Genomic DNA, 27010 nt, shown 5'->3' on the forward strand with positions numbered 1-27010 from the left:
GTTTTAGAACTGTTTGTAAGGAGGTCTCTTCTACTACAGCTCCTTTAAGGTAGATTCCCTGACTAGTAGGCCATTAGCTAGGGGACTGCATGTTCCATCCTGAACAGTCAGGGAGGTGCTTTACATGCACAGTGCCTTCTCAGCATTATTTTCCAGGCCCTACGTGGGGTGATGTAATTAATTTTGCCCTAAAGGAAGGCAAATGGCTTGGGCAGCCACTGGACTCGCTGAGGTCGTTGTGGCCCCAGCTCCCAGTGGCTCTGCATAGTTTTGGCAGGCTCCATGTTGCAGAGACCCCAGAATGGAAGATTTGGCTCCACCAAATTCTTTTTGCCATGTAAGAAATTAGGCTAGAACCAATATTTGAACTGAACTACTTATGTCCCTTAGAAAGCAACTGAAGTAATCCTAAAATAATAGACTAATTATTCTATTGCATTTGTGTGCAGATTGATGCTTTAGCTCATGAACAGTTAAATATCAGGAGAAAAAGAAATATTTTGTGGATTCTTTATTCTTGGACATTATCATCAGTTAGCAATTAGCTCTTTAAGATTCAATCTTCCTACCTGCACAATCACCTGAAACATGGGGATTACTTAAAGTATAATGCTTCCTCTTAATGGGGGAAAACAGGCCTACATTTGGTTATTTATTCACTGTCTCATACACATAAATTCCAGTTTTTAGGAATCTCTCTATGATTGCTTTTTAAATATTTTATAAGATAATGTTCTGGTAATTGAAATGAGGATAGCGCTATTCTTTTTTGCTCATTAAAAACAAACTAAATCTTCATTAAACAGGGTCAACCACAAAAATACATCTTAATAATGACATCCAGAAAAAGCTCAGTTTAAAAATATAGATTTTCAATTCAGTTATTGCTTTTCATGACAGCCATAGGAAAACAATCTGCAAGGACATTCTCAAATTTCAAAGAGACAAGAACTTGCTTTTAATATACAAGCCACTGGATGGAAGAAGAAAGATAACATTTCAGAAAAATACTTCTTTCTAAACAAATTCCAGATTAATGATTTTTTCACACAAAACCAAATCCCACCATGCTATAGGCATCTATCTTTTTTTGTTGCTGGGCAGTATAAAATAATAAATTTGGAATTATATCTTGCATCAGCACTATTTTTTTTTTTGGTGGGGAGGAGTAGCACTGATGGATGGGAATAGTGGATAATTACACAAGTCTCTGTTACTGCTTTGGGCTAGTCTCACATACTCTGAAAGCATTGCGGAAAATTAATCCCACCGTATGTGAAGTATACTTATAACAGTTTCAGAGTAAGACAGTGGAAAGAAGAAGAGGCCAGTACTAACAAAAACATATCACCACCTCGCATAAGGATGTCATTCTACTAGCAATGTTATAACATGTAAAAGTCTACCACATGCTTAATGATCACTGGATACTAATGAGCTTGCCAACTACCACTCTGTCTATAATTCTGCTGGATAGTCATGCTGACAGATAATTTAAAAGCTATTTATGCTTAAAATACATTATAACTAGGGTGACCAATGTCCTGATTTTATAGGGACAGTCCTGATATTCAGGGTGGTGTCTTATATAAGGCATCTATTACCCCTCACCCCCATCCCGATTTTTCCACACTTGCTATCCGGTCACCTTATATCTATATAATATATAAATATTATAATAAGTATATTAATAATAGGTTGAGAGTCATCCATGCTAATGTTAGATTTAACGGCAGCTCTTGATCATGAGGTGCTGCTCACCCATTTAAATGTCTAGCAAGGAAGAGCTAGATTAGCTTTTTCCTTAAACTTATCTCAAGAGGTCACAATGGGCATCATCTCCTCCTTACTCAGAGTTTTCACCAGCTGAAGCGTGCACAGTTCTGTCTTGTCCCTTCTTTTAGGGCTTGTCTACGCAGGAAAGTTATATGAGTGTTGGAATATAGAACTACACTAGACATGGTTTTCAACTGAGTTGTGCGTGAGCAATAGGCCTAAGACATGTGACCATAAAGAATGGGATTTTGAGAAAGAAGAGTTGTATTAAACTTGTAGTGACTATTTGAAATAGCATTGTTATCTTAGTTAGGGTTTGGTCTCAAGTAATCAAAATAAAATATGGTTAACTGGGTACCAGATGCAGTAAATAACTGGCTATATAAGTTTGTTCAATGTATTATAAAAATGCTTCATTTGGCCTAAGCTCAAGTCTGATAATCGGCCATGACATCACTTGTTTGTTATAGGGTATAAAGTAAACTTTTAAAGGGATGATTGCTGATACCTGCCTGACCAAGTTGAAGCCGAACAATATGGGTCTAAGCACCCCAGATCAGCCCTTTTGTAAGTATTTTAATCAAATGCTTATAAATATTTTATTACTGTTTGGATGTAGTCAATTTAGTATCCAATATTAATGATAATAATTCCAATAACTAGTATAGAAGTTAAATAGTTGAATTTCAAAAAGTTGAATTTCAACCAACATAATTATAGTGGTGTAAAACACACACTTTTACACCCACTGACCCACCTCTTATTCTAGTATAAGATGGTGGTTTTCCATTGTAGCTTATGTCACTTGGGAACAGGTTTAAACTAAAACAAATAAAGCCACTTTTATACTAAAACAAGTGTGTCCACACAGGAAGTAATATTGGTATAACTACATCATTTTAACCAAACCAGTATAATTATACCAGTATACTGGTAACACTTTCCTTTGTAGACAAGCCTTTGTTCAACACTTATGTAAGGCATGGGGAGACTGAAGGATGCTATAAGTTACAGGATCATCACTATGCTAACACATAGTTCTGCCTCACTATCTAGCACAGATAATGTTGACTCCCCTTTGTTACAGTATCTGAGGCAAACAGAAACCTAGATGAAAAATAGCAGGCTTCTGCTCAATTCACAAAAAATAGACATGAAACTGGTAGGCAAAAGGAAGCCTATGAAAAGAGTAGGAGGATCTGAACCTACAACATTAATAAAGGCAGCTAGCTCTCCTATTTTCATTCAGGCAGTGAGCAATCTGGATCTTTCATTTGTGGCCAGAATATATCCTTCCCCATTGATCTTTTGCTGGGCAGGAGGATATGCCTTTACTCTTGGATGTGAACCGAGTCACAGTGGTCAAGACTGTATTATTGCAATGTATTCTGCACTTCAGGTTGACCCTGAAAGTCATTTAGGAACTAGGATCTAGTCTACACTAGAAATGGCCTACCGGTATAGTTATGCAACTATAACTAAACCCTTCTAGTGTAAACACTTCCTCAACCAACAAAAAAGTGTGCTTTTACCAGTATAGTTTGTACCAGTTCCCCAAACAAAAAAAGGCCTTTTTGGCCAATATAGCTACAAGTACATTGCCTATATAAAATGTACATAAAGAGTCACACTCCTAACACACAATAATACATCAGCCAAAGTTTCTAGTGGAGACCTGGCCTAAAGCTGGTTCAGAAAGCAAACCACAGTGAGACAAATTGATAAACACACCACCATTTACTCCATGCTTTATAATAGCTGCCAGTCTAATTGCTGATCTACTTCAAGATCACTGTCCTTATATTAAAGACCTAAATATGCACAAGCCTAGTTTTAAAATCTGCTTTTTGCTCTGACTCTCACACTAGCAGCTACATGTGACAATGAGGCTGACAGTGAGACTTGAACTGGTAAGGATCAAAGGCAGGATTTTCTCAGCAGAGGGCTCTTGTTGTGGAATTCACTGCTATGAGAGATCAGGCCATCTTTAGAGCATCATGCATGATGCCTCTCTTCTGTTAACTCTTTTCCTAAGAACTGTGTTGGAAAACAGCCCTGTGTGCCTGAGAAAATAAACAGAAGATTTATTCTTCTTAAAGATATGGCTTCTCTCTGTTTGGGACCTGAAGGGAGCTGCGTTCTTCTTCCTTGAGGAATTAATGCATTTCCAAATTTATGTAATGACAGCCACATACTACTGGGATTAGTTTATTACTATTAATTAGCAATCAGAGGCCCCAAACTACATAGGCACTTTATCTACACACATATTAAGAGAGAGACTCCCTACCCCAAAGAAGCTCTCAATCATAAATACAAAAAAGGCACACAAAGGGTGGGAGAATGGAAGTAGAGTAATTTCCACTTGACAGAGGGGTAACTGAGGCACAGAACAATCAAAGGATTTGCCCAGGATCACAGAGAGATATTATGGCAGAGATATAGGAATTAAACCCACATTTTCCAAGTCCCAATCCAGTACCTTAACCTCAAGACGATCCTTCCTCCAACGGAATTATTTAAAAATAGTATTGATAATCAGGTATGGAGAAGTGTAGCATAACATCACAATATATTGCAAAACTGAGTATATTTTTATCAAATAAAAATGTGACAACGCACAATTTTTATTTTTGGATAAACTTTTTTCCCATCATGGTTCAATTCAAGCAGTTTGTCACTTCACAAAAGCTGAAAAATGAATATATGATAACACAGGTTTATCCAACACTAATCCAATACTGTCATTTCACCTATAATTATCCACCATCTGATTATATATTAAGACAGTATTATGCCCACATTCAAAATACTCTAGCAGTTTAAGTAATATGTTTTGGGAATTAAAACACACAGTAGAGGATTTCTTTCTATGATAAACATAGAGAAAAGGGATAGAAAAGCATCTAATCCTAGTTGGCACTGCTTGTACATAAAGCTTTCTTTAAAAAATTACACACTACTGCACATTTTATACACATTTTAAAATATTAGATACCAGTTTTATAACTTGAGTTGAAATAATTTCAGTTCAGTTTTAGATTCCTACACAGCATCTAAGATTTATATTTGATAAAGTCTTATAAAACAACTAGTTTTTAAAAAACTTATTCATTGTGATAGCAAAGGCATAAATTCCTCATTCTCCCCAGAGCCTGTTTCTTTAGGAATGTCATAGATTTGATGATTATGGCAAGGAAGATTTAAATATCTCATTTACCTGAACAGCATCATAATACATTTTCTTGCCTTCTTCATCTGTCTTGTCTGACATCAGCCATGCCTTGAGCAAATACTCATAAAAGCTATCTCCAAGCCCTCCAACAGAGACGTGATCTGAAAAGGGAGGAAGAGGATTCAACAGCAATTCCACCTTCAATTTGAGCACTGAAACTCAATTACAGTTTGAAACTGTGATATATTATCAAATTTAAATATACCTCCCACTATAACAATCATGTAATAAATATAGCCCAAAACCTCAGCAAAATACTTAATAATTTTACAGCAGAAAATAATTTTAGAATAAATGGTTAGTCTTTCAGCTTGTATGATGACCTGTAACAGTAGGGGAGGAGGCAGAATTATTATTTACATAGTGCCATTGGAGTTAATGGTATTTTACAGAAAAGAAAAAAGTCAAGGTCTCTGCACTGAATAAAGTGCTTATAATCTAAACGAGACAAAAGATGTGTACCTATAATATAGTATAATTTTTCTTTTAAAGCAGAAAAAATTGGCAGAAATCCCACTCCTAATCTCACAAATTCACTCCTTATTCTGCGGGATTAACAGTTAATTATTCTAGTGTGAAATTTTTAAAAGCATCAAAGTGAGTTAGGAGCACATGTAGCATTGATTTTCAATAAGACTTCTGCTGTTAAGGTCCGTTAAACACATTTGAAGAATGCCCTCCTAGTGTATAAAAAAATTAGCTATTTAAAAAAAAATTACAATTTTGAACTTCAGGCATTTCTAAAAACTGTGTCAAACATGACAGTGGTGGCCCTTAAAAAATTGCCAACTTTATCCCATATACATACTTAAGATTACCTCAATACCTGCAATGTTCCTGTGTTCTGCCCTATGTCTATTGTATAAAATGCCTTGATAATGAAAATATTGTGGCTGTCCAACTGCATTATTTAGGGTTTGATCTGGCAAGCATTTTGCGGTGTGACTAACTTTACTCACATGAGTTAGTCCTCCTGAAGGCAACAGGACTGCTCACATGAATAAAGCTACTGAAGATCCGGTGTGCAGGATCAGCCCCATACCTAGTTATCTAAAGTAACAAGCAAGTTTTTAAAAGGCCACCACATAATTTTAATGTATTCCTACTTACCAATATTTCAATATCTTAAGTATTACTATAATACCTGTTTCTTTAAGTGCCTTCTACTATACTTTAGAACAAGAGCATTAGATAAAGATTTCCTCTTCCACAAATAGTATTTTCTAATAAAACTATTGTGATTAATATTCATAATTTGTATTTGTTGAGCACCTTCAATAACAGGACTTCAAAGTGCTTTACAGATACTAATGAATTCAAAATCATTTAGTTCCACAGGTTTGGGAATTGAGGCACAGAGGTATTAACAGGAAGTCTGTGGCATAGCTGGATATAGAGCCAATGACTCCTAACTCCTACGCCTGGGCCTTGACTGCATGGCTATCCTTGCTTCTCAATGGAATTCAACAGGGCACTCTGAATTTTTAAAAACTCCTAAATTCCCTCCCTCCCCCACTTTCACAAAATGCATCCTCTTGCTTACCCTGGGGACTAGAAAGCCATGCACATGTAGAATCCACATGTATTTTGATTAAAACTTCACCATGACAGTGTGTCTTTTCTCCACTAGCCTGTGACCTCCAGTGTCCAATTACTTGTCCAAAATGTTCCCTACTATCCCATCCCAAATAAATACACTATGATGGTAAAGCAGGATTATGAAGAGCTTTTTTAAAAAAGTCCTTTTAATTTTTGAAAAGAATATCCCATTTAATTATTGTTCATGATCCAAAAGTTAAAAAGGTTTTTTTTTTAAAAAAAACAAGAGCAGTTTTTCTATGATGGAGGGCTGATCGCTGAATAGCAGCATTTAAATGACCTTTACTGTTTCCTAAATAAAATTACCATAGAAACCCCTGACATTTGCAAACTAAATAGCACAAGCACAATCTCATCAATAATAAGTCTTATTATCATATACATCATTGCAGGAGACAAATCCAATTGAGGCATGCTGCAGCAAATCACTGTAAGGTTACTGTCAAAATAACAAGCACTAAATGAATTTACAAGACAATGGCAGTGAACCAATAATGTCCTTCAGAGTTACAGAACTCTAAGTGAAATGCAAACATTCAGAAGCCGTTTTATTTTTCCCTGGCTGATGTTTGAAAGATTAATACTTTTATGTTATGGCAATTAGTTTTTTGTTGTAATCAATAGACACTGGAAAAAACAATCTATAATAAAACATCTTTTTATGATTTATGTTCTTATTTTCTTTCACTGTGAAAAATCCGTGCTTGCAAACAAAAGCAATTGAATTGGTATAGAGGAAACAAACATAGATTTTTTTTTTTTAATTTTAATTTTTTTTCAACATGCCATGGATTGACTTGCATCAACACTTGTGTTCATGGTTTGTATGGAGAAGCAGCAAATTTCCATTTACAGATTACATACCATTGGTAAGGAAAGATGACTTTATAAATTACAAGCTACCTGATACATACCAGGGATTTGATGCAAATAGAAGTTTCTGAGGCACTATTATATAAACATAGGAAGGGTCAAAAGTTCATATTAGCAGAATTAGAATTTGATTCACTTTTAAAAAAGGACAACCGGAGAGACAGTGACAGCCTTTAGCCTGGGTGAGAGTAAAGGCTTTTCTACCATGAGGCATTGCAATGCTAGGTAAGTAAGTTTAATGCCAGACAAGTGATGCTTTAGTCTAGTCATATTTCTCGTTCATTTTCTGGTCTCTCTTTCTGTATCTTTGGCAGTAAATATTATTATTATTATTGTTTTAGACAAGGGTAATTATGTTTGAAGATCAATCCAGGGCAGTTGCCAGCTGACACACCTTAAGAAAGCAGAGATTCTCTAGCCGATAAAGGGTGGAGAGGCAGAGGAGTAGACAACTATAATTGCCTTAGCACAGGATCAGAGGCATGGAGAAGGTCTTCCTACCTGAACATTACCTACTGCCTTAGAACATACATATAGATATATACAGATATGTATAGATATATACAGATATCTAAATATATGTTTTTGGCATGCACGCACGTTTGTGTGTTTTGCTAAGTTTTAAAAAGCCTTGCTAAGACAATATGGGTATGAAGTTACAAAAGATTGTCATGACCTGTACATATGCTTTAAAACAGTGGTTTTCAACCGTTTTTCATTTGCAGACCCCTACAAATTTTCAAATGGAGGTACGGACTCCTTTGGAAATCTTAGATGTAGTCTGCGGACTCCCACAGGTCTACGGAACACAGGTTGAAAATCATTGCTTTATAACATTGTTGGTAAAAAGAAGTACAAATGGAGTCAAAGGAATGAGTTTGTCCAGGCTAAAGCCTGGTGATAAAAAGACCTCGAAGAAGTCTTATGAATTTACAAGCTGGCATAACAATTGACTGGAAATTTATTAAAATGGAGATGTGCCTACATTTAAGGTTATTTACTATTTTTTAAAAAATTAAAGACAGACTTAAGAGTAGCATTGGGGTCCTCAAATCTCGGGATTCCATTATTCAATAGAACAGTCACTTCCCTTGCCTTTGGGGACAATCTCTAATCTATCCAGGATGAAAACAGTCCAGTGAGGGTTCCTCATGTCCCCTCTCCTTGTGGGTCTTGTTTAACTGACTCCATGCGTGGCAAGCTTTGAAATTATCTGAGCTGCCTGATATATCACCACAACCAACATAACAGGACAAGACAGAATAAGTAGCCTGTTCCTCTGTTTAAAGAAAAAGAAATAAAAAGATGAACGGATGAAAGATCACCAGATCATGCCAACTCAGTGTTGTGTTAGACTGAGATAGGAAGTGGGTGTCTAGAGAATAAAACCTACGCATTCATGCTGACTTAAATGATTTTCCCTATACATCTTTTCTTTTGTCCTCTAGTGGGTATGTAGGTCATTTATTTAAAAAGCAGAAATCACTAACAAAAATAAGGAAGCCAATATTAAATAGTTTCTTCAAAAACCGACATTTAAAACCAGCAAGAGACTTTCTAAACCATGCCATTCCCTCTAAAGTACTTTAGTAAACATATTTAAAAAGAAGATTTTCCCAAAACAATTTATTTCTTTCATATTCTAAGGCCTGGCTCCGCAAAGGAACTTAGGTGCTGAAACCCTGAGTGTCGCAATGCATAACTCTTAGGCATCTTGAAAATCACTAGAATCCACAAAGCCTGGCTTAGGCACCAAAGCTCCCTATATAATGAATGGGGAGAGATAGGTACATAAAAATGGGATCCACAAAAGCCAGCGCACTAAGTGGGTAGCTGCCTAAGCCAGCCAATGGGAGCTGTTACACTTTGAATAAATAATTAGTCATTGGAGCAGACAGACTGGATCCTGGGTCTCCCACTTCCAGGTGAGTTCTCTAAACACCAAGGCATAGACATTCTCACTCGCGCTCTCTGGCCAAATGACAATTTCAGCATCTATCCAAAGTGGACCAGGTTCAGCAGGAGAGATGGACAGAAACCCATATTAGAATATCCCAAAATCCAATGGTTAAGGCACTCTTCATAGAAGGGATTTGAACCTTTCTTCCCATCAGGCAGAGGGGAGGAATTGAATGGGGTTGCCCACGTCCTGGGTGAGTGTGCTATCCACTGGGCTAAAAATTATAAGGGTGGCACCACATTCTGCTGGATCTGGTATGGGCCCCAGTCCAGTAGGTTTGCTTAGCACATGCCTGCCAGATCAGGTCCCGCAGGTGAGACAGACAAGGGAATGCCTATCTTCACCTGGCTGGGGGATCCAGCTGGGGCTCGGGCATGAGACAGGCATCTGACTATCAAGAAGGAGACATTAAGCACATGCCCAGAGGAAGAAACTAGTTGCCAGGAGCATTTTTACAACAAAATTTAGGCACCAGGTGAGCTAAGTACTTACAGGGTTAGGTGGATCAGTGGTGATCCTAGATTTAGGCACCTTAAGTACCTTTGTGCATCTCAGCCTAAATATTTTAATAATTTCTATTTTGTTTCTTTTCAGTGGATGCACTGACTAAATTCTTCAGAAGAATTTCTATGATGGGATTGCTATAGTAAAAGCAAGCCAAAGTCCCTTCATGTAAAACCCCCAAACCATAACCATATATTGTAATAATATAAGACAAGATGTTCTAGTAACACCTCCTAGTTCTACAACCCAGATCCTCAATGTGCTATAGAAGTACAAGATTATATATATACAGGAGAAAGCCAAATGACCAGAAAGGGGCCAGGAGCTTAAAAAGCCTAAAACATTGTTCTACATATTCATTCCCTGCTAATTTTGTTAGCTATTGATTTTTCCTCATGATGCTTCCAATGGAACTGAAGGCAATATAATTCGGTTTAGTTTACTTCCTTAATTGTCGGCCAGCATCATTTAATGTCTGCAGAATAAACACACAGCTGTAGAAAAAAGATAACCACCTTCTTATAACTGTTGTTCTTTGAGATGTGTTGTGTATGTCCATTACACTGAAGTTCTGTCCGCATCTCATGCACCAGTGCTGGAAAGTTTTCCCTAGCAGTACCCGTAGGGGCAGTCCTGCTCATACTCTGGCTCCTTGTACTCTGAATGAAGGGTATATAGGGTGAAGCCACCCCACACCTCCTTCAGTTCCTTTGGACTGGCATGCCAATGGTAGACTCCGATGTGTTGGGAAAGAGGGTCGGCATATATCAAACACATGCAACATATCTAGAAAAACAATAATTACAAGGCAGCGAGTAACCATTCTTTCTTCTTCTGCTTGCATGTGTCCATTCCACTTTAATTGACCCTCAAATTGTTATAAAACGCAATGGGGCTCAGAGTCTCATCAGAAGAGGACCATTTCCCCCACATCTGTGTCTTCTCTTGTTGCAGGAGTAAGTGCATATTGTCTAGTAAGCATGTTGATGGAAGACCATGTTGTTACTCTGCAGATGTCAACAGGGAAACATCCAACAAATCTGACGAAATGGGTTGCAGCCCATGAAAGCTTATGCCTTCAGAAATGTGTTAGTCTTTAAGGTGCTACAGGACTCTCATTGTTTTTGCTGTATACAAACTAACACAGCTACCCCTCTGGAACTGTCCAACAAATGCTTGCTTTACTTCCACACTGCCTCTGAAGGGTGCAACTAGAATAACAGAATTCCCGCAGCGAAGTGGACACTGCGGGGACTCTGAGGGAGACTTGAAGGGGCTGGGCACCGGTTTCAAGATCTTAGTAGCCAGACTAGGGGTCATAGTGGATTCTCCATCACTTACAGTTTTAAATTGATTGGATGTTTTTCTAAACAGAATGTTCTAGGAATTGTACTGGGGAAGTTCTACAGCTTGTGTTATACAGGAGGTGAGGCTACATGATCACAGTGGTCCCTTCTGGCCTTGGAAACTATTAATCTACTCCAGGAATGTGGTTTCAGGGAAAGAATGAAAGGTTTCCTAGTTATGAATACTGTGCAACAAGGCGGAGCCAGTATCAGAGTTCTAGAGATCGACATGGAAGAGGCCAATGAATATGGTACCAGGCCTAAAGTTGATGGGCCCACAGCAAACTGTACTGAAGCTTATGAGTACAGTACAATGGTGCTGGAACAGGGTCTTCACCCTGAATCAATGGCAATGGTGGCACTGACAGGCACAGTAGGTCTCTTGTTTCTGTATAAGGCTCCGAGGCTGTCGGTCCCAATATAGGCAGTTGTCCAGCTATGATCAATGATGGCTGATCTAGTGTTGTAGCTGAAGTAGCCACTGTCTCAATGGTCTCTGGGAGGATACTGCAGTAAATGGCTCAGGTCTATGGGAATCAGTGTGAGCCGGGAGTGGCAAGCCAAAGGGTGCACTCTACCATCAGTACCAGTGCTGCCTTCTGCAGAGCAGTCCCAGACTCTGGACTTCAAAAAACCTGATATTGATGACTTCTTATGCTTCTGAAGCCTGGATTGCTCTGGTGTCTTAAAGGTATGTCTACGCAGCAACTAGACACCCATGGCTGGCCTGTGTCAGCTAACTCAGGCTCGTGGGGCTTGTGCTGCAGGGCTGTTTCATTACTGTGTAGACTTCGGGCTTGTGCTGGAGCCCGGGCTCTAGGATCCTGCCAGGTGGAAGGGTCCCAGAACTCAGACTCCAGCCAAAGCCTGGAAGTCTACACAGTAATGAAACAGCCCTGCAGCCCAAGCCCCACAAACCTGAGTTGGCTGGCATGTGCCAGCCATGGGTGTCTAATTGCTGTGTAGACACACCCCAACACCTTAAAGAATCTGGTTCCAGTGATAGAAATCTCTTGCCGCTTACATCTGCTAGTAAAGCTGGGGGAGCACTCCAGGAAAAAGTTGTTGATGAACTTCCTTTTGACAAACAAGAGAGTTCAGACACTGGTCTAAGAGCTGTCCCTGTAAGAATATATCGAAGGTGCTCTTCCTTTGTTTTTTTTCATGGGTCTTGAAGTCCTGACATATTGAGCACCTGTCTCTGATGTGGCCCTCACCCAAGCACTTCAGACAGGAATCTGACAGGAATCTGCTTTTGACAACCAGAGCAAGGATTGAAACCTGGTAACCCTGGCATAAGCTGCCCAGTACTAGGCAACACCCGGAGACCTGCCCAATTCAAAAAACAAACTAAAAGGAAATAATTTTTAATATAAAGGAAAATACTAAGTACTGCTAGGAAAGACTCTCTGGAACCGATGCTTGAGACACATACACCTACAATGTAATGGACCTAGGCAAGCACTCACAGAAGAAATATAGAGGCAAATCCTCAGCTAATATAAACTGACACAGTTTCATTGATTTCAATGGAACTACGCCAATTTATATCAACACAGAATTTTGGTCCAAGACAAGCTGATAGCATTTCTTTAAACAGCTGCCTTAACAGAGCACTTTAGATTTTTCATTGAAAAGATATTTACCATTTTACAAAGACATTTTTCATCACACACTTAGACTCACTCAAAAGCTTTCAACTAATATTAAATATGCTAGAGATCAGAGACAAGTACATAAACATATAAAGTAGATAGAAAAATAAGTAACCCAAGCTGAACTCATGTTTGTCAAAATACTGCTAGACCTCCTGTGAGGGATCAGCAATCGATAACAGTGAAAGAAACAATCAAGAGTTTATTTCTTCCTAGAAATGGTATGTAAAAATTAAGAACTGCCATACTTACGTTGACCCCACTGACCGCTACTGGGATTCAGATAATTAGGGTAAAGACCTTCTGGTTTATCAAGCCGGTTTAGAACTTTTCGAATGTTCATTACCTATTATAAAGAAAACCAAACAATGAGCACTTGAACCAGGCTTATATTTTCATTAAATACAGGTAGCATCAGTGCATCCTTCTTTTATCAACATGCATGAATACATTTTTTTAAATAAAAAAATTATATTTATTCTTTCAACATATATAATGTGCCTATCAAAATACTTCTATGAATAGGCACAGATTTTTAAAAAATAAATATAAATCTAATCTGATGTTAGCAACTAAAAAACTCCACAGAAAAAACAGAACTTCTCCCTCATAAAAGGTCTAAGTAAAGAGATTTGCAGTATGCCGCTGAAGGTCAACAGATTTGGGTCTCTTGAACTAAAGAGGGAGACGAGTTGGCGGAAATGAGTTACACAACTGAGAGCCTTACACTGAGATGTCTTGCCTCCCCCTGCCCAGATGTTCAAATCTATGGCATTTGGGCACTCCAGCTAAACTTAGCCATTGTGGCATGACAGAAGATAGGCAGCTCCCCTCAGTCACCCGAACCATAAAGAACTCTATACGTTTAAACCAGTAATTTAGATTGTAGCCAGGAATTAACTTCAAGTTTGAACAGCATATAGAACACTGATGTTCTCTAATGGACTCTATGTAACAAGCTTTGCTGAGTAAAGCCCCAATCCTATAGTGAGCTTCACAGTGCAGTAGCACAAGGGTCCACTGATCTTGAATTCATTGCAGGACCACAGGAAAGCAGTTATATTCTGCATTAGCTGAAGTCTGAGTGGCCCTCAAGCATGGTTCATCGTAGATAGAGCACATGTAGTATTCTGATGGAATTTTATTGAAAGAAACCAGATTAAGTGCACTGAAGAAGGATTTAGCCACAGAACAGAAACAGCAAGGCAGGAGCACTGGAAGCTTTTTCCTAAAACATTGTCAAGATGTCCCCAGATCTGATTTGGAGTTCTTACCTCTATGATACAAAAATATAGTTCTATTTAAAGGTTATTCATATCTTCGGCTTCTTTGCCAATATTATTATCTTGTGTATTTTCATTAGATTTTTCTTTGCTCTTAATACTAGTTTAAAAATTCAAATATGTTATCTTAAATGTCACTTCTTGTGAGTCTGGGGGAAAAAAACCCTATGAAATTCAGATTTATTTAAAACAAACTGTGTCCTTAATTAATCTTGTTTTGCACATGCATTTCATAGGTTACAATAATTGTGGGAGCTTTAATATTGCACTATAGAATTTGGTCTAATACTAAGCATAATGGTAACAACACATGTTCAGCCAATCCATGAAGCTTGGTGTATTTAATCCTCAATTAAAAGGTCTGACCGCTGCTTTTGGAGCTAAACAAAGTTTACAGCTTCCTTTGGAATTTCTTATTAAGATGTCATCATTTAACAGAGAAAAGTCATTTTAGATATGTTTATTGCCACATAGAAATATGCGCCAGACATATGTGTAATTAATAAACAAAATTAAGTACAAAAACTACATTAATGTAATATTCTTGTTGAGATTTAAAACATGTGATTACATCTGTAATTCTACTCCCCTGTACAATGTAATATTTTATATAAATGCATGTTGTATATACGTTAAATGTAGTTGAATTATAGTTGCTTAGGAATCATCATTAATTTAATTTTAACCACAGACTTGCACTCAATTTTTTTGTATTTTGTAATTTTGTTTACACAAAAAAAACTTTGATCACATATTCAATAAATCTACCTTTATGAGATCCAGATCCACCATCTCATCTCCCTGTTTAGTACAACAGAACCAAATCTCTTGACCTTCAGTGCACGCTGCAGATCTCTTTACCAAGGCATTAAAGGGAGATGAATAAGGGACACTCGTTTTTTTCTGTGGAATTTCTTCGTTGATGACATCAGATTTTATTTATTTTAATTGCACATATGTATAGAGGTCTTTTGACAGGCACACTATATATGTTGAAAGAATAAATATACATTTTTCTTAATAAAATGTATTTACACATGTTGATAAAGGAAGGATCCACTGAGAACATTTATTTTTATGTTGCACATACACATGGGAATATTAAAATTATTGTAGTACATTTATTCGAATATGTATCCATTCCAATAAACATCTGCACTGAGTCAATGTACATAGAAAAAACATACTGTACATGCACCATAGGCTTTTTTTGAATGAGTAAAAATGTATTTGTATGGGATGTTTCTTCAAATATGTAAAATATCATCAAACCAGATTAGAAGTTTTTAAAAGAATCCATTTGTAGTTATCTAAATGTGAATACAGGGCTAGCCACAAAAATTTATTGCAGTAGTGAAAAAGTTATTTTTTAGAGCTCAAAAACATGGCCAAGTAGAATTTTACCAAACTTTGAAAAAAATGCACCTTTAGGCTGTGAACAAGTCTAAGAAATGTCATATCAAAAGGGTACTTTCCTCAAAAAGTTATTAACGCTTTATAAAGAGGGACATAGAATGGAAAAGCCTTCTAATACCTCACTTATTGTAGTGACATCCTGTATTTTAAAAACAATGTATCAAAGTGATTGCTAGAAGGTCACAGTCCTTTGTATTTCTGCATGAACACAGTATGTTATCTGAATATAAAATTCATTTTTGGTTTTCACCTTAACAAAGCAAGTTACATCAATTAAAACAGGTGCTGTGTTCCAAACGCCTAATCTACCATTAATTTACCACTTAACCAAAATTCCAGATATTTTGTGGCTGATCAGTGCTTTAATAATTTTTGTATCCATGACAAAATTGATCTCCGTCCATTCAGTCATTGCTTTGTGTTCATTAATATGGATTCCCCCAGAAACTATTCACATGCTTCCTGTGACACACTTAAAGCTATGGAAATTCTAATTTTTCACTTTTTACAAATAAAAGTTTTACAAAAGAATCTAACCTTTTCGGCAAACACTGGGTTTCCAGACAAATGGCTCAAATGTATGAACTCCAAATGCAGAGTTCCAAATTCTGCCAGAATACTGCTTCCTCCAGAAGCCCAGGGCCAGTTTCGACCAATCCCACTAAAGGGGGGGAAAGAAGGCAGAAAAGGTCATTAGCAGCTATAAAGAAATGCTAATAAAATATAACAGGTACATGGTAGCTATCAGAAGAGAACTAACGTCAAAGCTTTTTAATTGATAACACAATGAAACTTGGACAAGGAACCCTCTTACTAGGTCACCTTCTGTTTTATGACTACTCGATAGTCACCTTAAATGTTTGACTACAATTCTGCTCCACCTTTATTAGAAGACTCTCTCTTTAAGCAAGTCAGCCATTGATTGATCACTTAAAAATATAACTGTATTTATGTTTACATGAGTACTATGCAATCCTAAAGTTAAATTATAAGTTCTTTGCGGATTCATGTGTATTTTCACAGTGCTTAGCACAACAGTCCCTAATTCTGATTGGGTTCTCTGGGTTCTACTGTCATTTAAGTATTGAATATTAGATTTGTGAAGTCTCAATACAAGATTTCATAAGACTTTAGAAGATAAATCCTATCTAATACAGTAGATCTTAAATACAGAATGATAGCCATCCATTGTTTTTCAGGGCACTCTTTCACCATGATTAATATTTTCAAAATTAAATTCATAGCTAATGACACTTCACAGAATAAAATTTAATCTCTATACCCATTACAAAACCTGAAAAGAATGAACTTAACTGAGAAGTAATGCTGGTCAAAATATGGAGGGAAAAATATGTCAAAGTCTCTTCAAAAACATTTTACTGCTTTTTGGCTGAAATTTCACCAAAAATTTTCAGCAAAAAATTGAATTTAGAAAATTTCAACTAGCTTTATTGAGAATGTAGATGAGTAATGAAATTTCATAGTAACAGTTTATTAGCATGAGTGTTAGATCGACACCCCAGCTGGCGATTTACAGGGTGCTGTTTCTCTAATTTCCAGATGTTAAACTGTATAAGAAAATTTAAATGCATTTTAAAATTTCCTAATTTTACTTTTTTATGTAAGCAATCAGTCTATTGTTGCCACACGGCTGCTATGGACTTGTGAATGAGAGAAGAAGTGGTCTATGGTCTGCATGACACATCTATTAAGATGTGATACTCATTATGAAAAAGTTAGAGAAATCCTGATTTAGTGCATTATGAATCCACAAACATTTTTTTTAAAAAGACAGTCTCCCAAAGTTCAAACATGTATGACTGAAATTTTCTTGGTACACCAAAGAACCTCTGAGGCCATTTCACACCTAGCTACATTTTTACCTTATTTATAAATTTTCACAAGTCCTACAAAACAACAAAACAAAACAAAAACACTAATAAACATTAGAATCAGAATGAGGAATACAAAACTAAGCTTATGTTCTAATTATATGTTGTAACCTCCCCCTTAATCTTTGTCTGACTTTAAATTGCAAGCTCCCTGGGCTGTTTGGAAAACATTCATTCCTAGGATACTATTAGAAATTAATAGTTCCTATTTATTTAGGTTGACCCTATCACTGAAGTATCTGAACATCTAGCAAATATTTAAAAACAAATAAAATAGTAATCATCTCTCCCTCACCGCAGCCTTTAGGAGAAATAGCTTGATTAATTTATAGGAATGGGAAACCTCGGAGAGCAGGTGGATTGAGATACCTGCTGGAGTCCTGAATGGCTCAAAGGGAACAGGAGGCTGAAACACATGGTAGGCCTCAGCAATCCAGTGTGTGATGGTGGGGGTGTTGAGAAATCATGTTTGTGTAGGTGCGTGTTTTTGTAATTGACCCTGGATCTCCCCTTCTGTCCCCACACCCTACAATGGTACCTACTGTGCCTCCTTCCTCAAATCCACCCTGATGGTCCTTTTTTTTCCAGTGTTGGCAACTCTCACAATTTTATCGTGAGTCTTGTGATATTTGGAACTTTTCTTAAAGCCCCAGCTGCAGGACACAAGTGAATATATGTGAATCTCATCTTTCATGTTTTTGAAAAGTTTGTGCCCTCCTAGTTGCAGAAAAAAGCTTGAAACATGAAGTGAGCGCACCCTAACATTTCAGAAAGCAGAAGGCAAATAAAAAGAACCCAAATTTTATAAATTGAAATAATCTATTGATTTTTAGATGCTTGGGGCTGGCAATATTTACTTGTTACATTTGATGTACTGGAGATGGAGAAAATGGAGCAGTCTATCCACTGCTGGTACATAAAGCTTTGTTGTGTCAAAAGCTTTCCCAATGACTCCATAGAGATTTTGCATATTATGGAGGAGAAGATCAAACCTTGTAACTTCAGAGGAAGGTTCAGGATACTTCTTTCATCTACAGACAGGAGGAGGTCATCTAACACAGGGTATGTCTACTCTGCAATTAGACACCCATTGCTGGACTGTGCCAGCCAACTCAGGCGTGTGGTATTTGAGCTGTGGGGCTGTTTAATTACGGCATAGTCATTTGGGCTCAGGCTAGAGCCTAAGCTCTTGGACCCTCCCACCTTACAGGTCCTACAGCCCAGGCTGCAGCCCCAGCCCAAATGTCTACACTGCAATTAAACAGCTCCTTAGTCCGAGCCCCTTAGCCCTTGTCAGCTGCATGGGCCAGCTGTGAGTTTTTAATTGCAGCATAGACATATCCAGAGAAACAAGTGCCATCTGTTTACTATTCTCTGGCCTGAAGCTTGATTGACAGTTGACAGGAAGCACTGGAGACATTTTTTGCTAGCGTCTCAATTGGTTTGCATAGGGGAGTTTAAACACTAGACTCTATTTTGCAAGCTGGTAAACTGAATTTCACTTCCACAAAAACATTTGAGGTTTTTTTTTTTTGGGGGGGGGGGGGGGGTGAAAAAGTTGGCTTTTTGTCCCAATTTGAGACAAAACCTCAACATTTTTCATGGAAGTGAAATTCTGCAACATTTTGTTTAGTTAACACTCAACCATTCCTGTAGAGGGAACATTTTTGTGTTTCTGAAACAAAATTTCTCAGGAGCCAGAAGCTTTGGGAGGCCCAGCACTGCAGCAGTCATTAAGGGGAGCAGCTGAAGATTTGGGCAGACGTGGTGACAGGAAACCAGGCAAATCTGAATCAAACAAATCTGAATTTTTTTTTTACTTTCAATTCATGAAATTTTCAAGATTTTGACTTTGTCTTGATTCAGAACTGATAATTTTTCAAAATCTCAAAAATGATGGCTGAACTGATCTGCTGCTCTATAAAAGTTGGTCTCAAAACAAATGATCTGAAATTAAGGACCTGTCCACATGCCCCATAGTTTGGGCTACGGGATGTTAATTGCAGGGAGCATTAGTGTGCTGTGCTGTAACTCCCCTGTGTGGATGCTGCAGGCATTATCTAAAAGGTACCTAGTTCACGTTAATTTAGCATTGTTTAAGGAGGACTATGTTAAAGCAAACTAAGTACTCCTTCGTTTGTGCCCACACCATCCACACAAAATTCACACACCCTGTAGTCTGAAATGCGTGGATGTGTAGAGAGACATCTAGTAGAGACACATTTTTCTCCTATTCTTTTAAAATTCATTAGAAAGGCTTTTAATATATCAGACTTTAAAAGTAACGTTGTCAAAGTTAATCACAGCCCAATGTAATTCCTTTTGTGCTTTCCTGTCAGATACTTAAATGCATTTTTCCAAGGTAAAAACTAACAACTTCAAAAGCAACAGAAAGCTAGTAAGCACTGGAGAAATTTTTTTTTACTAAGGAAACAGATCTCAGTTTCAGATTTGCAAGAGATTATAATGAATGAGTAAATATTTTTTAAATTTGTGAAAACAATACCAATGGTTTTTACCATGTGTAAGGAAAACTCTGAAAAATACTTTTATTCTGGACATTCAAATAGCTGTAGACGAGATAATAGTCACTGGAAAATAACTGTATGCATTAAAAGTTCACTATATTTTATTGTACCTCAAATAATTATGAACATTAAAGTGTTGACTTCTGTCCACCTTCCTTAAGTGTGGGATAATGGACTGTATTGTTTATATAACTAAATTTCTGACACATTCAGTGCTCTTGTTGAGAGATTTTTTTTTAATTTATAGGATTCTTCACCAATATAATTATAGGGGAAACTGGAAAAGGAAATTAGGCAGTTACCTAGCTTTCAATTAAAACTCATGGAGATAAATTATTACAGATATCAATATCCTCCTCATAATAACTGACAGTACCTAAAATGGAAAAACTAAGTTATCTTCATAGTACACTAACAAAATGAAAATGCTTGTATTTTATTTGGATGCACGATTAATGATGACTGATACTTTAATAGAACCATTAATTTCGTGACCTGAGCATGTCTAATTTAATTGTTCCCAAATCATTCTTAGTAGACTGGTGCTTTTTTAGCCTTAAGTATAATATCTACAGTTTTAAGGTGCACAGCCCTCAGCCCCCACAATTTCTGGTAATTTGTTCTAATATCAAATGGCTCTTTTTAATTTAAGTTTTCCTCTAACATTTAACCTGAATTTTCTACCTTAAGCTCATTGCTACTTCTTGCTCTGGAAATAACTGAACCCTGACACGCTTACAACATCTTTTACTACTATTTTGTATAGTAACTATATATTTGCCTTAAGTCTTCTTAAGACACATGCTGAGCCCACTTAGAACTGTGGCAAAAGGTTTAATTTCTAACCCAATTTGTGGTGAAGTTCTGTACAACACTACAAATTCCTGCAGTTTCTTCCACAGGAAAACCAAACTTTTCAGCTGACAGTACTATGCCCGTGATGAATCTAAATTACAAATGGCATCTTTGGGGATTTTCAGTGGACATCTCAGGGGTCTGGTATTGATACACAGGGACTTTTATCTGCAGATCACTGTTCTTCGCACAGCCCAAATCCATAAGGCCTAAAAATTGTTGCCATCTTATTCTTGGTCAGTTTTTCCTACAAAATGGGTTGGAGGTCTCATTTCACTTCCAAGCGAACCAGTGTTCACATTAATGACACCCATCCCCCCCGTCAAATCCCGGCATCATGACAACAGGAAGTGTCAGAATAGATACAGACTTATTATACCCCTCCTTCTGCCAAGTGGTATTTTCACTGGACCCAAACATGAGATATTTACCCTCTGTATACAATTTATTTTAAAAAACTGTTTCTCTTTACCCACTTCATCATCTATTTTTCAAATGGCAGGAATCTCTTCCTGTGTCGGTACTTACTACAGTCTTGGCTGCCATATACCTGAGTGCGGCTCCTAATTGTTTGAAAACAGAAGCTACAACAGCATACACGATTCCTTTTATATCTCTACCTTTCCTCTTAATCTTGAGGAAAATCCAGAAATAAAGTTATTTTGCTCTGGCTGGTGGGTGGCAGCATAAAACCTCAAGATAAACAGAACATTGAGCTGTAAATAAATCCATTTAGGTTCACCAGAGCAATGAGATCCAGTAGTGACTGGATTGTGTTTGGTACTTCAAGTAGGAGCTGATGGGTGAGGGAACTATACGTGCCATGCAATAAGCCCCTTTCAAAGTAAGCTGAAAGATGAATGGAGGGAGAGGGGAAGAAAGAAGGGAGAGAGATTTTATCCCATGGGGAGTTGAGTTTGGTGAAATTATATTTTTCAAAAGATTTTTCATTTAAAATGTGATGGTTTGTGATATTCACCACCACCACCACAAAGTCACTTAAAATGAAACATGCACAAAATATCAACCAGAAGTTTTTGAGCAATTTGGAAAGAGGAAAAATTCAATTAGGAAGAGGTTTCAATGATTTATCCCAGTTAAGGATCTGACCATAAATGAGAATATGAGAAAAGCATGTCCTCATTTAGGCAACAGTAGATTTTAATTTCTAACATGTATGCCTGACTTTTTATTATTTTCAGTCAATGGCTCAGTTTTATGAAGCCAAATAAATGTGTATTAAGACATTAAAGAGGAAAGCAGTCACATTTAATACTTCACAATGTAGTATTTTTAATTACATGAGAAAATGATTTATATTTTAGTTTTCTTAACTAGAAGTTTACTTAGAATGGTTCTATTTTGGAAAGGTCACTTGCAATAACATTCATTATAAATATTATTATAAGTATTATTATTTATTTGTATTACCATAGTGCCTAGTAGCCTCAGCCCTGGACCAGGACCCAATTGTGCTAGATGCTCACATAGTGCTACAATCTGTGCTTCTTATATGTCTAACTGGTTACAGCTAGGCAGATGGTACAGTACAGTGCTCAGGATAATGTTCTTTGTATAAGTTTCAAAAGTTAACAAATTATGAATGTGAAGAGCCACTATTACCGATGTCTTACATGTCGATTTTATTAGTTATAGTCCCTTATATATCTACCTAAAGAAAAAATCTCCATGAGTTCATTCCATTTAGGTTAATTTGATTGCTACCTCCAAACTGGCATCTCCAGTTTCCATAAGTGACTCCTTTCTGAGTCAGTTCATACTGACCAGTCATGGCAGCGCTCATAAACAGTATTCATACAGTGTAAAAATTCTCAGTCTAGTTCTCATCTGACACAACCACTTTTTCAGAACAATGTTTTATTAAACGAAGCCTTCTCAGAAGCAGTGAAAAGAGGTCAGTACCAATTCAGGTTTTTATTTATAAGTTAAATGTCTACTTCTCATATTAAATAAAATATATTTTAAAAGTCAGACCTGCTGCATAACCAGATAGTACAAAATAAGTCAATATGCTAAATAAGCACAACTGCTTTCAACATTATTACTAAATAAATGAAAGGAATCAATAGCGAACAACGAATATGTTATAAACATTCAGGATCACAGATGCTGACATAAAAATGAGCTACCTGTGAAGAACATTGTTCGAACTGTGCTCCTCTAGCTGTACACAATGGTTCCATAGGTCAGATGACTCTTGGCAGACAACCAACAAGGTGGCTATAATAGTTTGTTCTCTGCAAACATCAGATATTTTATACCCTATTACAGAAATGATTTCATAAGAATAATCCTCCATTTTCTCTGAGCTGAGGTTAAATTTTATTGCTCTAATATTTCATGAAAAACTGACAAACTTATTTTATCATCAGAAACAAACCACTGTACCATAAACTAATGTGGGGAGTGATAACGGTAGGCATTTGATCCCTAGAGGGTTTTATTGGTGCCCTGGACAGAGTTTTCAAAAGCCACTTGTAATTCTGGGTGCCCACCTTCAGACACTTGAAAAAGGCACCTGGTTTTCAAAAAGTGCTGAGCTTGCTCTGAATATCAGGTTCCATTAAAGCAGTGGTCCCCAAACTGTGAGGTGCACCCCCCCCCCAGAGGGACACAAAGGAACATCCAAGTGGGAGGGTGTGACAGGGCCCAGGTCAGCCCCCACAGAGGGTGAGGAGGGAGCACTACCAAGCTCTGCTCTGCCCCCAACTCTGCTCCAGCACCAGCTGCAGCTCTGGCCCTGTCCTTGGCCCCTGGCCATGGCTCCACTCCTGGCTGTAGCCCCAGCCCTAGTTCCCAATCACGGCTCCCAGGGGAGTGTGCACTAGATGCGGGGGGGAGAGGGGGGGAAAGAGGGAAAAAGTTTGGGGACCACAGCATTAAAGTGTCTCAAACTGAGCATGCAAAACCATCACTTATTTTTGAATATCTTGGTTTACCTATACATAAAATCAAACTTATACATACACAGGTGAGACAGTCACTTGTCTTGTCTTGTCTTACACGCATGTGCAGGGGAGCAAGATAACATAAGGCTCTCCCTTACCTCACTGTGCACTCTACCCATAGCATAGGTGGCACTGTGGAATGAAGGGAGAGCAGCCTCTGTAGGGCAACCACTTTCCTGCCTATGCAGGTCAACATAGCCTTGCCTCTCCCTCCATAACGTACAGGCAGAGGGCCGGTGTGGAGTACTACCCCCAGAAAAGGGTCAACAATTGACCATATTATGAGTGAGTCATAATATGGTCATTGGGCTGCTCCAGGAGCAGTGCAATTTAGGATTTTGAGGTTCTGATATGTCATCTTTGAACACTTGGGTTTGGCAACACAAAGTGATGTTGGTTAATTGTGAGGTTACTAGTCGAAGTAGCCAATATATAGTCTTGGTTAGGGTTAAGTGTATAACTGTCTCCGTTCAGGTTGTTTATCCTGATATTCCATGTTAATCCTTTCTAGTCTTCCTTCATTGTTCAAATGCAGTGCATCTATTTGGATTTAACTGGGCATTGGTTTATACTCCTTTCATCTGGTTGTCTGTCCTATGCTAATATGATGACATTAGTAGTACTCTGAAGACGGAGGGTCTAGGTTCGCGGACTAGGAGGCATAAAGTAACTAAATTATGCAGCAAAAAGTGTGTGTGCTTGCATATGTTGAGAGAGACACACACACACACACACAGTAGTGGGGTGGTACACAAACAATTTAAACATTGTTATAAGAAGCGTTAAGGTTTTAAATGCAATTTTTCAATGTTATAATTGACACATTATTATAACGTATTAATTTATACAATTATTTTTAATAAAAATAAATCAGTTTCACTATAGGTCTTAAATATCTTTCCTGCTATACACTAATGAATAAGCTAAACAATTCATATATCCTGTTACTTTATGCACCAAGGGTTTAATTAATCAATTTTCAAGAGCTAAAAAAGCAGTAGGGAACAGAACACTTCAGAACAGAGATAGCCATAATGCATACTACTGGGAACTACTTTTAATAGAGTCCCCTAAAGAAAAGTGAATAACAGCAAATCAAAAAATCATGAATAGGGTTCTACAGCTCTGCCATCCATGTAATAATAAATTAGAATGTGTAAAAGAGAAAGCTATTAGAGTAAAATTCAGTATTGCTACAACCTGCATAATTTGGGATAATGAGTGGAGTCAGTATCAATATAAAAAGTATTCTCAGAACTCAATGAAAACACTTTCCAAATTGGAAATTACTGAGAAAAATTAATAGAGTTTTGACAGGAGCTATGAAAAGCATACTTGTATACAGAATACACATCCTATAGTATTTAGAGAAAACTAAATCCATTTGTCCTATCTAAAATGCATCTTTGAACATCGTTAGCATGTCAAAAATGACCGCGTCACAGCTTTAAGCGCGAGGGTGGGAGGGATGCTGTTCGGCTGTCTGAGGGAAAATGAACAGTGCTCTGTGGGTGGGTGTGAGGGAAGAGAGGTCAGAAGCTACTGCAAACAGGGAGAAATGGGTCAGTGTGGCAAGGCTGATTTATCCCCTGGGACCGGAAGGGCTGAAAAAGGGAGAGCACAGGTGGGAGAAGCCGTTTTTCATGGAGCCAGTGAGGCAGCACCAACCCTCTCTCCTCTGTTGTTGGCAAAATACCAGATTTGCTCAGGACCTGCTGTGGGCATTGCGCTAGCTGCCCCTTGGCGGGGGGAAGAAGGGAGGCTGGGAAGAAATTTCTCCCTCACCATGAGATTGGCCTAGGTGGAGCTGGGGATTTTTCACCTTCCCCACACCGGGTTCTGGGAGGGCTTTGTTGACGTATGGTGTGATGGGAGTTAGGCCATATGCCACAACTCATTATGTCAGTGTGGGGCGGATGTCCAGTGAAGGTACTCCATAGGGAAGGCATCCAGTGACCAGATAAATGACTTGGTAAAGGACTTAAAAAGGAGTTGTTGGTTAAAGGAATGAAATGGAGAAGTGGGTGGGGGCAGGGGTTTGGGACTCCTATGAATGGTACAGCAGGGAGCCAACCCCCTTTCTTATAGCCCACCTTGACCCTCCTACGGGGAAGGGCAGTTGTGGATGGTAAGGTCCCAGCAATGGGTTGGCTGGGGGACCTGCATGGAAAAAGAGGTGTGTTAGTGGAACCCCCTCTTCCAGGTAGTTATTAAATGAACATGGGGTTACCTGCACTGTTCACTTTATCTGCAGGGTAGTCCCAGACATCTAGAAATAAAGCTGCAGCCTCATTAAAATAACATCAAGTGTCTCCTGTCCTCCTTTCAGTATAGCCTACGCTATGCCCAAGATCATCATAATACATGAATAACTAGGTTGGGTGCCACTAACATGTTGGGTGCCACTAACTTGACTGCTATAGGTTCTCTCTCTGCAGGCACGACAAAAGGACATTAATCACATAGTCACATTTTAGTAATCCCAGCAGGTAAAGGAGAAGGGGGCTTTCTTCTCTGCTTCCACCATAAAAGGCCGGTTATTCACTCAGCTATACATTGACAAGCAGCATATCTGCTCTGGCAGTATCTTTTTCTTACTGCTCTTCACCGAGAACCAAACAATCTAATCCACACTCCTTTCAAGAGAAGAGCAAAGTGCTTTACTTGTCTCCTAGAAAGTCTGTTCAGAAATGGATTCAATGATTTACAAAGGAAAATAAACATGAAAATATTCTTTACTAATTCCGCAGCAGAACCCATTTTATCAATTAACTAGAGGATTTCTCATAGAAAACTGCTTCTTTTTAGACAACCAACCATGAGGCACACATAACTAACCCTATGTAAATGCATATTATTTCAGCTATTTTCGCCCTCCCTGCCTCCTAATGTTGTTTACATTTGCTTGTTGTCCCTTCACTTAAATTACATTGCAGGCTTTGTGAGGCAGGGAAAAAGTCTCCATGTGTATTAATGCAGCACCTATGACAATGGCACTATACGTTCCTGATTCGTGGCTTGGGGCACTACTATAGTCTAAATGCTGAACAACAGTTTGTAAAGTCCCACAGAAAGACAATTTTTCTCAATGGTTGATTTGTTATAAATAAAAGTTACAT

General features: G+C 37.9%; 1 protein-coding gene across 1 annotated transcript in view; it reads right to left on the minus strand.

Annotated features, from left to right (window-relative positions):
* Window positions 1–27010, minus strand: part of MAN1A1 (mannosidase alpha class 1A member 1) — a 223699-nt gene that overhangs the window by 41428 nt on the left and 155261 nt on the right. The window contains exons 6-8 of the mRNA XM_067546665.1: window positions 16185–16308; window positions 13201–13294; window positions 4997–5112 (exon numbers count right to left, since the gene is read on the minus strand). Coding sequence (XP_067402766.1) covers window positions 4997–5112; window positions 13201–13294; window positions 16185–16308 — 334 coding nt within the window. The remainder of the gene's footprint in view (window positions 1–4996; window positions 5113–13200; window positions 13295–16184; window positions 16309–27010) is intronic.

This window comes from Emydura macquarii, unplaced genomic scaffold (genome assembly GCF_026122565.2).
Source record: "Emydura macquarii macquarii isolate MOO-44397 ecotype Brisbane River unplaced genomic scaffold, CSIRO-AGI_Emac_v2 contig_1146, whole genome shotgun sequence".
Taxonomy (NCBI): Eukaryota; Metazoa; Chordata; order Testudines; family Chelidae; genus Emydura; species Emydura macquarii.